The 14089-nt window shown below is 52.3% G+C and overlaps 1 protein-coding gene across 2 annotated transcripts; it reads left to right on the forward strand.

Annotated features, from left to right (window-relative positions):
• The first annotated feature begins 81 nt into the window (after positions 1 to 81).
• Positions 82 to 6321, forward strand: AHSA1 (activator of HSP90 ATPase activity 1). Of its 2 annotated transcripts, XM_037900757.2 has the most exons (9): positions 189 to 365; positions 930 to 1120; positions 1335 to 1417; positions 1860 to 1977; positions 2875 to 2963; positions 3368 to 3502; positions 4604 to 4705; positions 5522 to 5573; positions 6097 to 6321. In XM_037900757.2, the coding sequence occupies exons 1-9, from the start codon at positions 286 to 288 to the stop codon at positions 6267 to 6269; spliced, it is 1023 nt and encodes a 340-aa protein (XP_037756685.1). In that variant the 5' UTR covers positions 189 to 285; the 3' UTR covers positions 6270 to 6321. The 2 variants fall into 2 exon arrangements, with proteins under 2 accessions (XP_037756686.1, XP_037756685.1); XM_037900758.2 differs by lacking the exon at positions 1335 to 1417 and having other exon boundaries at positions 82 to 218.
• The last annotated feature ends 7768 nt before the right edge of the window (positions 6322 to 14089 follow it).

Genomic DNA, 14089 nt, shown 5'->3' on the forward strand with positions numbered 1-14089 from the left:
GCGGAAGCCGCAGAGCTGTGAGGCCCGGCGGGCGCTTGGGGCGGGGGACGCTGTGTCGGTAGCGACACGGCCAGACGCGGAGGGAGGGAAACCGCTCCGCGCGCCCCGCCCGAGCCGGAACCTAGGTGTCGGGGCCCCGCCCCGGCCGGACTGTGTCGGGGGACCGGAAGGACTGCGTGCCGGCGGCGGAAGCCGGGAGGCAGCGGCCGGCGGTTCTAGTAGGTTCCATAGGCGGGCGGCGCGGAGGAGCCGGGCTCGGCGGCGGCGGCGCGTCCGGAGGCTCCGATGGCCAAGTGGGGGGAGGGCGACCCGCGCTGGATCGTGGAGCAGCGGGCGGACGCCACCAATGTCAACAACTGGCACTGGTGAGCGGCGGGCGCGGGGGCCTGGCTCCATCGGGCCAGCGAGGCCGGGCGCAGGAGGCCGCTCCGTGCTCGGCAGCGATCGCTGCCTGAGGACGAGCTGACGGGCCGGCCCGTGCCGGGAGAGGCGCAGGCGGGGGAGGCCGCTCCCGAGCGTGGGGACCCTGCCTGGGGGCAGCACCGCACCTGCCCCGCCGCGTGCACGGCACTGGCGGGCACCAGAGGCCCCCGCTCAGGGGCGCCCAGTGCCTCGTTGGGGGGCCACGACAAGGGTCGTCACTGAGCGCGGCCTGACCCGTCGGTCACGGGGCGTGAGCATCTTGCCCCGAGCCCTTTTCCTCCTGCCGCCTCCCTGATGGCGGGAGAGTCGGGTTGGGCGGCCAGGTGGGAGAAGGGAAGGGACTGGATCCCCGCAGCAGCAGGCTCAGTGAAGGGAGCCTGGGATGATGCGTGGGACAGGGCATCAGAGACCGGTCTTGATGTAGGGAGGGGAACGTGGAAAGAGATTGGGTGGGGCGCAAAAGCAAAATTTTCCAGAGTGCTCTTACACCACTTTAATCTTTACAGGACTGAACGGGATGCTTCTAATTGGTCTACAGAGAAGCTGAAAGTTCTGCTTCTGGCGGTGAGAGTGGAGAATGCGGAGGGGGCCTGTGAAGTGACAGAAGTGAGTAAACTGGATGGAGAAGCATCCATCAACAACCGCAAAGGGAAGCTGATATTTTTCTACGAGTGGAATATCAAGCTGTCATGGACAGGTAAGTCAGAGTCTCTGTTTTCTCTCAGGGCAAGGGTCTAGCACAGGGTTATGGACAGTGTTTTCCAAGGCTTTCCCAAAAGTGGGTCAGCGGGGTTTTGAGAGGAAAGTCACTTTTCTGAGAAATGCTATGAGGTTGCCCCTCTGCAGCAGTCAGAGCAAGGAAAGCTGAACCGAACAAGCCTTTTTAATCAGAGTATAATTGCTCTCTACAGGCACCTCAAAGTCGGGAGTGAAGTATAAGGGGCATGTGGAGATTCCCAACCTCTCGGATGAAAATGATGTTGATGAAGTTGAGGTAAGCACAGTTATGGCTAATACTGCTGACTGTGCCACTTCATTACCAAAGGGTCTCACAGCACTAAATATTCCCATCTTAAGTCTCTAAAGCAGCCCTATAAGGATGTAGCCCATCATTGTTCTTTGGTAGATCACCTAGGTTTATCCTCCACCTCTACCAGATAAGCAGCATATGTTTTAACTTAAAGAGATCTGGTTTTCAATGCTGATTTTTGTCAAAAGTGGAGCCATAGCAGCTATAGACAGTTGAATAGGTACGGAAATTATTGTGAACTGGTAGCACATGAGGCAACGAGTTATAACAAAGTTATTAAAGCTTCTTCATAGCTTCCTCTGGAAATGCTTTCCAGGCTGAAGCATTAGTTATAATGCTAAATCCCGTCTTAAAAAGACCATGTGAGTGCGATTTTGTTTACCAGGCCCTTGTCTGTTTTGCTTAGGTCTCCATCAGCCTTGCCAAAGATGAGCCTGACACCAACTTAGTGGTCTTGATGAAGCAAGAGGGCACGAAAAAGATCAGGAATGCAATGAGCACTTACATCAGCATGCTCAAAACAGGTACATAACCGTGAGGGAGAAACCCCCCTGCAGCTGCTAAATAGCGACTGGGGAGAGTTGCTTCCACCTCAGAGTTCTTCAGTGGGAGAAGCAGGAAGCTACAGCAATAGTTACCTTTTCATTGCTGCACTGGAATCAGATGATCCGGAGCAGGAGGCTTCTTTGAAGTCTTTGCAGTAAACTGATCTCCAAGCTTTCTAGCTTAGCTTAGTAACTGTATCCACTTGTACCTCCATTAGCCTGGGGGGATAAACAGACTGGGTGTTCCATGGCACCCTGTAAAGCTAAGCGTATCCATAACTGAGTTGAAGCCCAGCTGTTGAGAAGATTATGATGACAGTACAATTGTTCATATGTAGGTGAAGGAGGAGAGAGACTCTGAGGCAACAGTGACTGACATTACTGTGGTATGGTGGAGTCAGGCTTTCTCTTCTTTCAACTTGTCAAAGAAATATGTGGTGTCTCCTTTTCTATATATAATTGTCATTGAGTCCTCTGGGGCACTAGCTGTGTGTCACGTGTTCCTCTTTTCCAGGATACTAACAATACATAGAAACTGTATCTAGCTCTTGCTGGATTTGTGGTGAACTGACAACTTGAGATTTTTGCAGCAGTTGTTTTTATGTAAACCAATAATCTTTTTTGACCACCTGAACACACTTCTTATAAACAGAATTCAAATCTCCCTGAAATGGGTAGCCGTGCACGCTCAAGGGGTTTGTTGCACTCTTCTCCCAGTTCACATTAGGCACTCAAGTTCTGTTCAGTATAACCTTTCCAGTCATGACCTTAACCCAGGGTCAGGCTTTTCCAGCCTTGTGTGTCCTACAGCATGTTGAGCAGCTAAAACATTGACCTGATCTTTGCTAGGTTCATTGCATATTTCTGTCTTTCCAGAGTTCACCCAAGGCATGATTTTACCTACAGTAAATGGGGAACAAACAGAGCCAGCTCCGCAGCTGGCAGCTAAGGCAGAAGACCACAAGGTAAAATAAAGCATCCCATAGATGTTCTTGAAGTCCTGGAGAAAGGAGCAGCATGTTAGGTGCATCTGATGTGTGTGATAGGTCAGGCTGCCTACTTAGACTCTACAGTATCTTCAGCAATGGATGCAGTCTGTGATTGCTGGCCTGGGTATTTGAATTTGCAATGTGGCATGTTCTGTAACTCAAATCTAGTATAGTCAGTAACAAGGCTGAGTGTTAAAACTTCTTGTTACTCCATGAAGCATGGTAGCTCCTAAACAAATTTTTCCAAGATGCTTATTCCTGTCCTTTAAGTGTGTGATCAACTGCGTTTATTTGAGGGTTCTGGGAAATAAGATGTTTCTAAAGTTCTGTGTATGCACTAAGGATACAATTCAACATTGAGTTTCTTAATGTTTCCTTAGACCACTGCTAGTACTGTCACTGCAGCACCTCAGTCTAACCCCATAGGCATCAAGATTCCCACCTGTAAGATCAGTTTGAAGGACATTTTCTTAACATCTCCGGAGGAGCTCTACAGAATTTTCACTACACAGGAGGTAAATTAGCATGGTCGGGGAGGTGGGCCCAGAGGAGCTGGGAGTAGTACACTTCTGCATTAGAACAGCTTAGACTCAAGCTGCTCAGGAGTGATTTGGCAGCAGATGCCACCTCTGGGGAATAGAGATCTTCCTACCCACAAACCATTTGGTATTGACTCTCTTGCCAGCTCAGGAGTAGAGGAGGCAGTGTCCTGGCCTCCTGAAAGTAATCCTCAAGCACATGGTCTGTTTCTCTCTATGCTCGGGGGGGGGGGGGGGGGGGGGGGGGGGGGCAGGCCAGGGGTGAGGGGAATGGCATACTAAACAAGGGACTGTACTATATGGTCTAACTGTCTCTGAACAACTTTCCTAGGCTGGCTGCTGTAGATGAGTTAAACCACAGGAACTGCCAATCTACGAGTGTTCGCTCTCCCTGCATGGTTTACAAGGCTGTTAATGCCAGCCTACCTCCAGTCCTCTCTCTGCAGGAAGCAGCCCTAGCGGTGGCATTGCCTATGGCAATAAGCGTGTGGGGTCTCTGTAGGCCCCAGTACCCAGTTCTGTTTCTGGAGAATCACATTCCGCTTCCTGAGAGCCAGGCTTTAATTGGGGATCATCAGATCACATGAGAATGTCTTGGAGTAATGTAAAATGCACTTAGGAGAAACCGATAGAAAGAGCATAATGAGAGTTAGGGGGCCCTCTATAGAACTGGCATGTTCCCCATCCTGTGAGAAGCAGGTAAAAGACTTTGTTAATGGGGTGCTGGCATTACATGCCTCAGGGCTCAAATCCTGCTTTCCTGGCTCTGAGGGAGCTTTTCCTGGGTCCACATCCCCATGGAGCTCTTCAGAAATGGGCTAGAAAGCGGAGACACTGCTCCGTCCCCATCCTCAAAATGCAGACCCTAAGCTTTCAGCCAAGCGCTTGTTCCAGAGAGCCCAGTGCTCTTGTGCTGGGGTGGGAGACATTCAGCAGCAGCAGCAACTCCCCTGCCAGCAGGTTTCAGAGCAGCTGGCGCAGGTTATGAGGAGAAGGTTGTGATGCTTCCAGTCACATGAGTCCTGCAATGAGGAGAAGGTTGTGATGCTTCCAGTCACAAGGCCTGTCTCTCTACAGATGGTCCAGGCTTTCACCCATGCGCCGGCAATCATAGAGGCTGATAAAGGAGGGAAGTTCCACTTGCTAGATGGCAGTGTCAGCGGCAAGTTCATTGATCTAGTGAGTACCAGCTGGTGCAGCTGTATCTTGTTCAGAAGGAGCCTTGGTGGCCAAGTCACACCTTCCCTGCAGTCTTTTATCCCCCTGCTCTGTACCTCATCTCTAGAGCCCTGCGTGGATACAAAAATTTGGATCCACATCCGATCCGTAAAGATGGTAAACAATACAACCGCATCCACAGATGCAGATATCCATGGATTTGCAGGGCTCTACTCACCTCCTTAACTATCTTCCTGATTGAAACGCCTTCCCTTGTGACTGCCATTCTCCTACAGTCACCCTTGTTGATGAAGGTCTTCTTCATTTCTGGGAGCTGGGAGATCTGGCTTCTATTCCTGGCTCTGTGTGACTTTGGGCAAGTTTGAGTCCAAGGTCAAGTCATTCTACCTTTGTCTCTCCTCCCACTCATTGTCTGTCTGTCTTGTCTGTGTAATTTGCAAGCTCTTTGTGGCAGGGACTCTGTCTCATTATATTAGTACAGCTCCCACATAATGGGTCTCAGATCTTAGGGCCTCGTTATAGTAACACCTAATATATAAATATATAGAGCATTCAGAACTCGATCCCCATAAGGATTGTATATGGTGGGGAGAATACTTTGAATCAGTGTTACGGTAGCAATAGTGTCTCTTCTCCCCTCAGTGCTTCAGCCTAACGGGGCCCAGCGTTCGCATAACAGGATATAGGGACTCTAAGAGTCCCTCTCCCTCTAGTTTTGTTTTCTGTGAGTCTCTGAAGTGAGTCTGATGCTTTGGGTCATGCTCAGTTCTGAGCATTGTCTAACGGCTGCCTATTTATTGCTTTCTCTTTACCTAGGTCCCCGAGAAGCAGATTGTTATGAAGTGGAGATTTAAATCTTGGCCATCTGGTAGGTAGCCTGAAGAACCAGACTACAGAGTTCCAGCCCTTGTCTGTTACTGAATGAATCCTGCCATGGCTGCACATTGGCTGGTTTGACTGGGGGGGGGGGGGGTCCTCTAGGTTGCACTAATATCTGCTTGGTGATCGTAACACCCCACAGTAACCCCAGGCCTCTCCCAGTTGAGTGAGTCTGGATGCTGTGTTGCTTCCTGGGCAGATGGACGGACTGGGAACACTGCAGCAGCACCATGCTCTGCCTCAAGGCTGTCTGCTGCAACCTCTTTGGCAGTCTTGCAAGCAGAGTTGAGGGGGACACTCCCTCCTCCTGGAAGGAAAGCAAGTGTTGTACAAGACATGAGGGAAGGGGTTGTGCACCAGGGGAAGGTTTTGGGAGGGATTCTGTGCCCTCTGGTGATGGGACAGGTGTGCTGCTCTTACCAGCAGTGTTGGGTGAGGATGTGGCTGTGCTGTCCAGGGTTTGTGCCTTATTGCACGGTGCTGATGTGAAGATTTTCCTTCGGCTCTTCTAGGGCACTTTGCAACTGTTACCTTGAACTTCACTGATAAAGGCGGCGAGACAGAAGTGCGCTTGGAGGGGAAGGGCATCCCTTCCAGTGAGGAGGAGAGAACAAAGCAAGGGTGGCAGCGCTACTACTTTGAGGGCATTAAACAGACGTTTGGCTACGGTGCCCGCTTGTTTTAACATCGGCTGCCGGGGAGAGTCTCTGTCCGAAGATTCTGCTGTGTGGACTGATTGCTTCTCGTCTGTCCCTTTTTTTGGTGCCGCTGCTGAAGAGCAGGATGAGGAAGGCCACTGAGCAGCACTGCTTGTAGCCCCTTACTGCTCTGTGCATGTCTCCTGCCACAGGGAGTCAATGAGGGGTTCTCTTACATGTACATACTTTTATTGCTAAATAAACGTAACTTAAAAAAAACAAAGGGAGGTTTTTTCAATTGAGTGTGAGATCAGAGGATGTATCTGGAAAGGTGCTGCTCATGGAGATGAGCACCAGCCTCAGCACAAGTTACTTGTTTGTGCTTTAGCAAAGGGGATCAACCTCACAGCAAGTGTACAGCATTAGCTCAAGGCAGCAAGTTTCAGAGAGTCCAGTGATCCCCTCGGCCTGCTACTGGTAAACAGCAATGGACCAAATGCCAGGGAGAGAATGTTTAAAAACCCTCCTGTTTCCTCTTCAGGAAGCCCCTCCCTGCACACAGTCCCAGGCTAGTCTCACCAACTCACTAGGCTGGCCTGCTTCGTGAGAATGGACATCACTTACTGTCCAAGAAAATCAGTAACTCTCCAGCTCTTCCAAACCACAGCTAGGAAAACTTCCCCCTCAAAGAGAGGACAGGGAATGGGCATGGAGCCTAGGCCAAAGCAAACTGCTGGCTCTAGCACTGGTGGTTGGGGAGCAGTGAGGTAGGGCCTGTTCCCAAGGGGATACTATGAAGGGGCAATGCCCCAGGCTGAACCCCGCTAGTTCTAGGGGTGGGGAAGAGAGAGTACTGCCTGTGGGTTTTAACTCTGGCATCAGTCAGGAAACTGAAGGCCTCTTTTTGCCTCAGAACAGGGTGAGCTTCTCCCATATGCCATCTACTGCCAACACTACTCCCCCTCCAGTGACCTGGAGGGAACGGAGAGCCCTGCTCCATCCCTCCTGAGCTCTGGCAGAGACATAACTGCTGGCCCCATGCACAGAGTCATGCAGTATTACAGAGGAGGGTAGGAGGTGACCTTTTATCCTGTTGGAGGCTGTTTGTGCTTCTGCGTTAGTCTGTACCGTGACCTACCCCCTTTAGGTCTCCTTTCCACACTAACTAGTGTCTTCCTCTGATCATTTCTGTTAATCCCTTTGTCTTTGGCATGCAAGCACAAAATTCAAGGGGAGATTGTGCCACTGATCCCTTTGTGCAGCCTTGTCTGTCTTTTTCAAAAACAGCATGCATAAATGGGTGATTTTTGTTTTCCAGAACAGCACTGCTGATAATAAACTGCAATAGGCTGACACTAGCAGATCCCTCCAACAGTGATGGGAAAACTCACAGGCGAGAACCTGTGATGGGAGGAAAGTGATGGTGCTCCAGCAATCAGCAAGTTGATTCAGTCTGAACGTATCCTCGCTAGGGGTGTGCTAGCTATGCACCTAGCTGACCACGGGGTGGCAGCACTGGCCCCCAGTAAAGTAGGATTTGATCATAACAGCTGGATGTGGAGCACCACAAGGCAGGCTGCTCTAATCACCTGCCACTGCAGGGTTAGGAAGTGGGGGAGAAGAGAACAGCAGCTTGAGTGGAATTTTAATTGCTCTCTTCTTCACAAACCCCAGTTTGATTTGGGAATCCTGCTACTGCCATAACAGAATGGCCCATAGACAACTCCTGTGGGACAGGCAGCCCACAAGCACAAAGACCATGGAAGCACAGTGTCTTGCTCAGAGGCTGCTTAGGAGAACTAAGTTAGTGCAGAGCTGCAAAGTTTCCTGCCTGGGCACAGTCTGATTGACTGCACTCAGCAAAGCAACACAATTGTTCATTTAAAACACTGGAACATTGCCACAGCTGGAGCAGTGCAGGTGCCAGTGATGAACCCGAGGCCTGCCAAGGGATATGAAAGGAGCCTAAATCACTGAATGAATTATTGCTGTGAATGGCATCAGGTCAAATCTGCATCCTTCCATTTGCAGATGCTGTCATTCTCTGTGGGGCTTTTCCCCAGCATACTAGATCATATTAAACCTTACCACAACAAAAGAGTCAGTGTAACCCCAATGCTCAAAAACAGCCCATGGGGCAGACCCTCAGTCTGCATACAGAAAACCAAGGACATTTTTGGACAATGATTTGACATAAATCAACATGAGGGATTAAAAGGTGCCTAAGACTCTTATTTCAGCTCAGCATAGGAGGGTTGGGATATTTTAGAGATGGCTTGCCGTTAATTATGGAAAAGCCCAGTGGCCTGGCTGGTCCTGGGCCAAGTCTTACATCTTATCTTTCTATGTGGATGTTTGTTATTGCCATCCTCTGTGATACCTCCTGGGATGCAGCCCATGCTCCTTAGGGGCACAATGAAGGCCGATTGCTCTTCCTGAGGCTTGCATAGCCCTCAAGTTTATTTCCTTTCAGTGATTAAAGCCCCTCTTGGGAAGCCACAGAAGCCACCATCCCACAAAGGCCAGGGGCCTTCCCCCAAATACCCTTGAAAAATTGTAAGCTCAGTGCCCCAGTTCTGGAATGCTGTTTAGGTGGGGTGAATGCTGTCACAGTTGCTTTAAGCAATTCAGAGATGGCACATTGGAGACTAGCCTAAAGGAAAATTAAGGGGGTTTCTCCACCCTGAATTTTTTATCTTGGCAGGCTTACCCACTCCAGGTCGAGCTAGCAGGGTTTAGGATACAGCCCTCAGAACTAGCCCCAAGCATGCTCATTTAACTCCATTCAGTGCTGTACTCACCACCCTTTCAGAGCGATGAGGGACATGGTTGTTCTGCAGAGGCTAGGGGCTCTCACCTCCCCGTGGGTCTCAGTTCTGGCTCCACGGATGTAGGCTCAGGCATGTCACTCCGAGGAAGGAGAGCCTGGAGAGGCTCTAGCCATGCATTCTCCACCTTGGTAGGCAACAGCGATGCCCTTCCCTGAGGAAAACACTCCTCACCCCCAGCCCGCCACACGTACCCCAGCTTGCTGCACCTCACAGCACTAGCAGTGGGGGTAGGTGAGAGCCTAGCCCCCCTGCTGATGGATGGGGTCAGACTGCAGCCTCTGCCTGTGGGGAGTGAGAGCATGCAGCTCCCCCTGGGGCAGCTGAGTGCTAGGCTGAGGCCTGGGTTTGGGGGTGGGGGGGGGGAGGCAGGAGGGACAGCAGGTTCTTAGTGCATGGTGGGGTGGGCGAATGTCGCTCTTGGCGCCCTCCCAGACCAGTACTAGCTCTTCAAACCCAGGCTGGGTGCCCGCGGGGAGCGGCAGAAATCCACTCAGTGCAGCAGCAACTCAGCGCCCCCTCCTGGTGCGTGTGTCGGCATCTCGCCTTGCCGCACAGTGCGGGGACACACAGGCAGGCAGTTCAGCTGCTGCTGCAATGCTGGGCATGCCCACAGCGGGGACACCTGCCCAAGTGAGCAGCACCCAGCTCAGGGCCAGCCTCAGTGAGGCTGGAGCAAGCTGTGCCGGCATGAGCACTTTGGGGTAGGCTTGAGAAGCAGCTCCCACCTCCACACAACCCTATTCCCCCACATGTAACCAGTTCCTCTCAAGAGTGCCTGCATTCTAGGGATGCCTGGGCTGATGATGGGGCGGGGGGGGGGGGGGGGGCTTGAACCTCTGCGCCACACTCCAAGCTCAACTCATTCACTCCATGTGCCAAACTGGGGGATCTGAAGGACTCTCCCGCCAGGGAAATGCAGCTCAGCTGCTTGTTCCTTTCACCTGGCTCAGTGACATTTTCAAGGCTCCTGGCAAGGAAAAGGGCTTGAGCCTTTGGGGGCGGGGGGGTTCCCCAGTGGCAGCTCCTTTAGCAGAGGGCTCACTTAAGCCGCCTTCCAGCTCCTCTGGGCTCTCTGCCTGCAGTGAAGTAACAGCTGAGAATGTGGGGGGAGGGAAGAAGCCCCCAGCAGCCTGTCACTGCCGTCCCCAGGCGGCTTGTGGAAGGAAACCCATCTCCCCACGTTGGTGAAGTTTAAAGCCACGTGGTGCAGGGCGACTTGCCTGAGAATTGGCAGCTGAAGCTTTTGCAGGGCAGTGGAGGCAGCCCTGAGCTCCTGCCACTTGCCCCACTGACCGTGCTGCCTCCTATAACTCCCAGCACCTGCTGTCTCGGCCTCTCTGCCACAGAGCCTCACACATCCCTGCTGGGCTGGGCATGCCCAGGCCTGGGAACGAGGGGATGCCGTGCAGCTGCGCATGGCTCCTACACCTGGCTGCGGCAGTGCTGACATACCCAGGCTGGTCTCAGAGCAACAGCACTACAGTTAGTTCAGGGCACCGCCGTGCAGTTACTGGTGTGGGTGGGGAGAAGGTGCTTGTGCCCGTGGTTGGTGTTGGGAGTGGGGTTCCTCAAATGGCTGCAGGGGCAAGAGAAGACACGGGGTCTAGCCAGAAGGGGCCCATTGGAGCAGAAAGACCTTTATCCCTGAGGCTCCGTTCACACAGCTGTTCATCCAGATGAGCTGCAGCTGCATTTACCGCAGAGCCCGGCTACGGCTGAAGATAGGAACAAGCACCTGGCACTGGCCACTGTTGACGACAGGACACTGGGCTAGGAGGACTATTGGTCTGACCCAGCGTGCCCGTTCTTATGAGGCTGACTATGAGCCGTCAATGTGATGTGACTCTGAAAAAGGCTAATGCAAGTCTAGGATGCATGAGGTGAGGCACTTCCAGTAGAGACAGGGAAATGTTAGTACCATTATCCAGGCACTGGCGAGACCTCATCTGTAATGCTGTGTGCAGTGCTGGTCTCCCATGTTTAAGAAAAATGAATTCAAATCAGAAGAGATTCGGAGAAGGGCTACTCGCTAATACGAGGAATGGAAAACCTACCTTATGAGAAGAGACAAAGAGTTTGGCTTGTTTAGCCTAAGCTAAAGAAGGCTGAGGGGAGATATGATTGCTCTCTATAAATACATCAGAGGGATATAAATACATTCAGATGGAATACCAGGGAGGGAGAGGAGTTATTTAAATTAAGCACCAATGTGGACACAAGAACAAATGGCTATAAACTGGCCATCAACAAGTTTAGGCTCAAAATTGGGAGAAGGTTTCTAACCATCGGAGGAGTGAAGTTGTGGAACAGTCTTCCAAGGGGAGCAGTGGGGGCAAAACACCTAACTGGCTTCAAGACTGAGCTTGATAAGTTTATGGAGGGGATGGTATGACAGGACTGCTTACGATGGCATGTGGCCTATAGGCGACTGCCAACAGCAAAAATCCCCAGTGGCTGGAGATGGGACACTAGATGGAGAGGGGGTCTGAGTTACTACAGAGAATTCTTTCCCAGGTATCTGCCTGGTGGGTCTTGCTCACATGCTCAGGGTCTAACTGATCGCCATATTTGGGGTTTAGAAGGAATTTTCCTCTGGGTCAGATTGGCAGAGACCCTGGAGGGGTTTTGCCTTCCTCTGTAGCATGGGACATGTATCATTTGCAGGTTTAAACTAATGTAAATGGTGGATTCTCTGTAACTTGAAGTCTTCAAACCATGATTTGAGGACTTCAGTAACTCATCCAGAGGTTAAGGGTCTATTACAGGAGTAGGTGGGTGAGGTTCTGTGGCCTGCAATGTGCAGGAGGTCAGAATAGATTATCACAATGGTCTCTTCTGACAAAGTCTATGAGGCTGTGGTTAGCTGCCATGAGATCCTGCAAACACATTTACGTGAGGGGAAATGGAGCATCTCCGCTCTAGGTCACTGGTTTGAACCCAGCCCGGGGCGCCCATGCCTGCTGGCCCCTATGGAAAACAAGCTGGGAGGGTTCTCACACACAATCCCACTCCCATCAAAACCGCTACTCCCTGCAGCAAGGCCAGGGGCTGTATGCACGCTGGAGCCCAGGGGGTCCCTTCAGGGCAGAGCTGGGCCACACTGACAGAGCTGGGAGTGCGGCCCTCACTGTATCTGTTCCTATAGCCACTGGCTAATTTAAAACAAACATGAATTATTGCTTCTGGCCCTGCAAGTCTGAGGTGAGGCCCTGCAGCAGGAGAGGGGCAGCTGCCAGAGCTGTACCTGCCCTGGGGAGGGAGCTCGGGCTGCTCAGCCTGTCGTCAGCCGCTTCACCAGCAGCCTATTACTTAAAAAAAAAAAAAATTCCCAGCAGCTGTATCTTGCTTTGTAGCTTCACTCAGAGCCTTGAAATCCGATGCTGGTTCCCGGCCCCTGGCTGGCGTCCCTGGGCTGCTCCCGCTGGCGAGGGCTGAGCATTTTTACCTGGAGCGGAACTGCGTGGCTGAGTGCCTCTCGCTGACAGATTTGCTTTGGATGTGCCACCAGCCAACGGCTGTCCTGGCTCTGCCACTGAGCTGTGCGGGGGCCGTTGTGAGGCCGGGATTCCCGCTGCTGTGTTACAGCGCGGCGAGAAAAGAATAGCTGAAATGCTTTCAGGGGCCTGGAACAGAGCAGGGCATGGGGCCCAACCAGCCGGGCTCTCTGCACACAGTTCCAAGGGGCAGCTGTCTGCTGCTCTGTGGGGGTGGGAGGGAGAGAGAGAGTCTACTTCCTGCTGCAGCCATGGAGCTGGCAGGCCAGTGGTGCACGTTTCCCTCCAGGCACTGGGCCCAAAGCATGGCCTGCAGGCCTGTTGGGCAGGGTTACACAGCGTGACCTCTGATGACAGTCCCCCACAGCTGCAGCTCAGCTCCCTGAGGAGCCGATGGCCCTGGGGAAGTGAGAGCTTGCTGAAAGGGGGCCAGATGGATGGCAGGGCTGGGAAGAAAGGAGAGAGCGTGAGCAGAGGAGGGCAGTGAGGAACTGAATGTTGCAAGGGACAGGGTGGGGCTACACTAGGCACTCAAACCAAGTCACTGGCTCCCCATACCCCAGCATCAGCAACACTGTGCCCAACAAGCCTGCTGCTAGAAGGTCATGGATGATGTAACCCTTACATGTAAAGATCCACTGCTGGATGAGAACCCCACCACTACCATCCCCGGGGGAGTTGCCATGACCTGCCAAGTGAAAACATGGGGGTCTCTGATGGCCAAGAAGGAATTGCCCCTGAATTTGGTCTGGAACCAGCAAATTTTGGCCTAATCTCTAACCCACCCCCTCCCCCCCCAGGTGCAACACTAGGCTTAAGGAACTTGCTGATCATCTTTCACCCTTTGTCCCTTCAACGCTCGGGGGCCAGGCCTTCTGGTTCACTCAACTTTGTGCACTTGGCCACACTTTTCTGGCCTATTGTCCTTTCCCTTTTGTTGACAGAGCGTTTGGGTCATTGGGCTCCCCTAGGTTTTATTTCTTGTTTTCTTGTTCTTGGGGTGGGAGCTGTGGGAATAATTAGTGGGGTCCTGCTGCTGTAAATACACGTGTATGAAAACACACTCCTTCACTGGCCTCTTTGTTCCACTAGCCCTCCTTGGCCCCATGGCAGATTCCCACACAAAGTTTTCCTCTGAAAACTTCACTGACCCAGACCTGTAGAACTGCCCCCTGCCCACTCCCCACCCATTTTGAAGGGTGACGGAAAGAGCAAGCTGCGCTGGCATGAGCACTTTGGGGTAGGCTTGAGAAGCACATGCAAGCACATGCTGCGACCATTGTGCCCATCAAATTCTGGGCACGGCAGCCTGTGCAAATCAAGATCCTTACACATGTGAATGAATGGGCAAATCCAGCCCCAGATACGAGTGATGAGGAGCCCAGAGTGAAATGGTAAAGCGGAGATCCATGAACCCCTGGAAAGCAGGGTAAATTGGGATGGGACAAATCAACCAAGCCCTACACCTTGAGGGAGAATGGTCGTGTGGTTAAGGTAATGGACTGGAACTCAGACCTGAGTCAATTTTCTGCTCTGCCACAG

The sequence above is a fragment of the Chelonia mydas genome, chromosome 6 (genome assembly GCF_015237465.2).
Source record: "Chelonia mydas isolate rCheMyd1 chromosome 6, rCheMyd1.pri.v2, whole genome shotgun sequence".
In the NCBI taxonomy this organism is placed as follows: Eukaryota; Metazoa; Chordata; order Testudines; family Cheloniidae; genus Chelonia; species Chelonia mydas.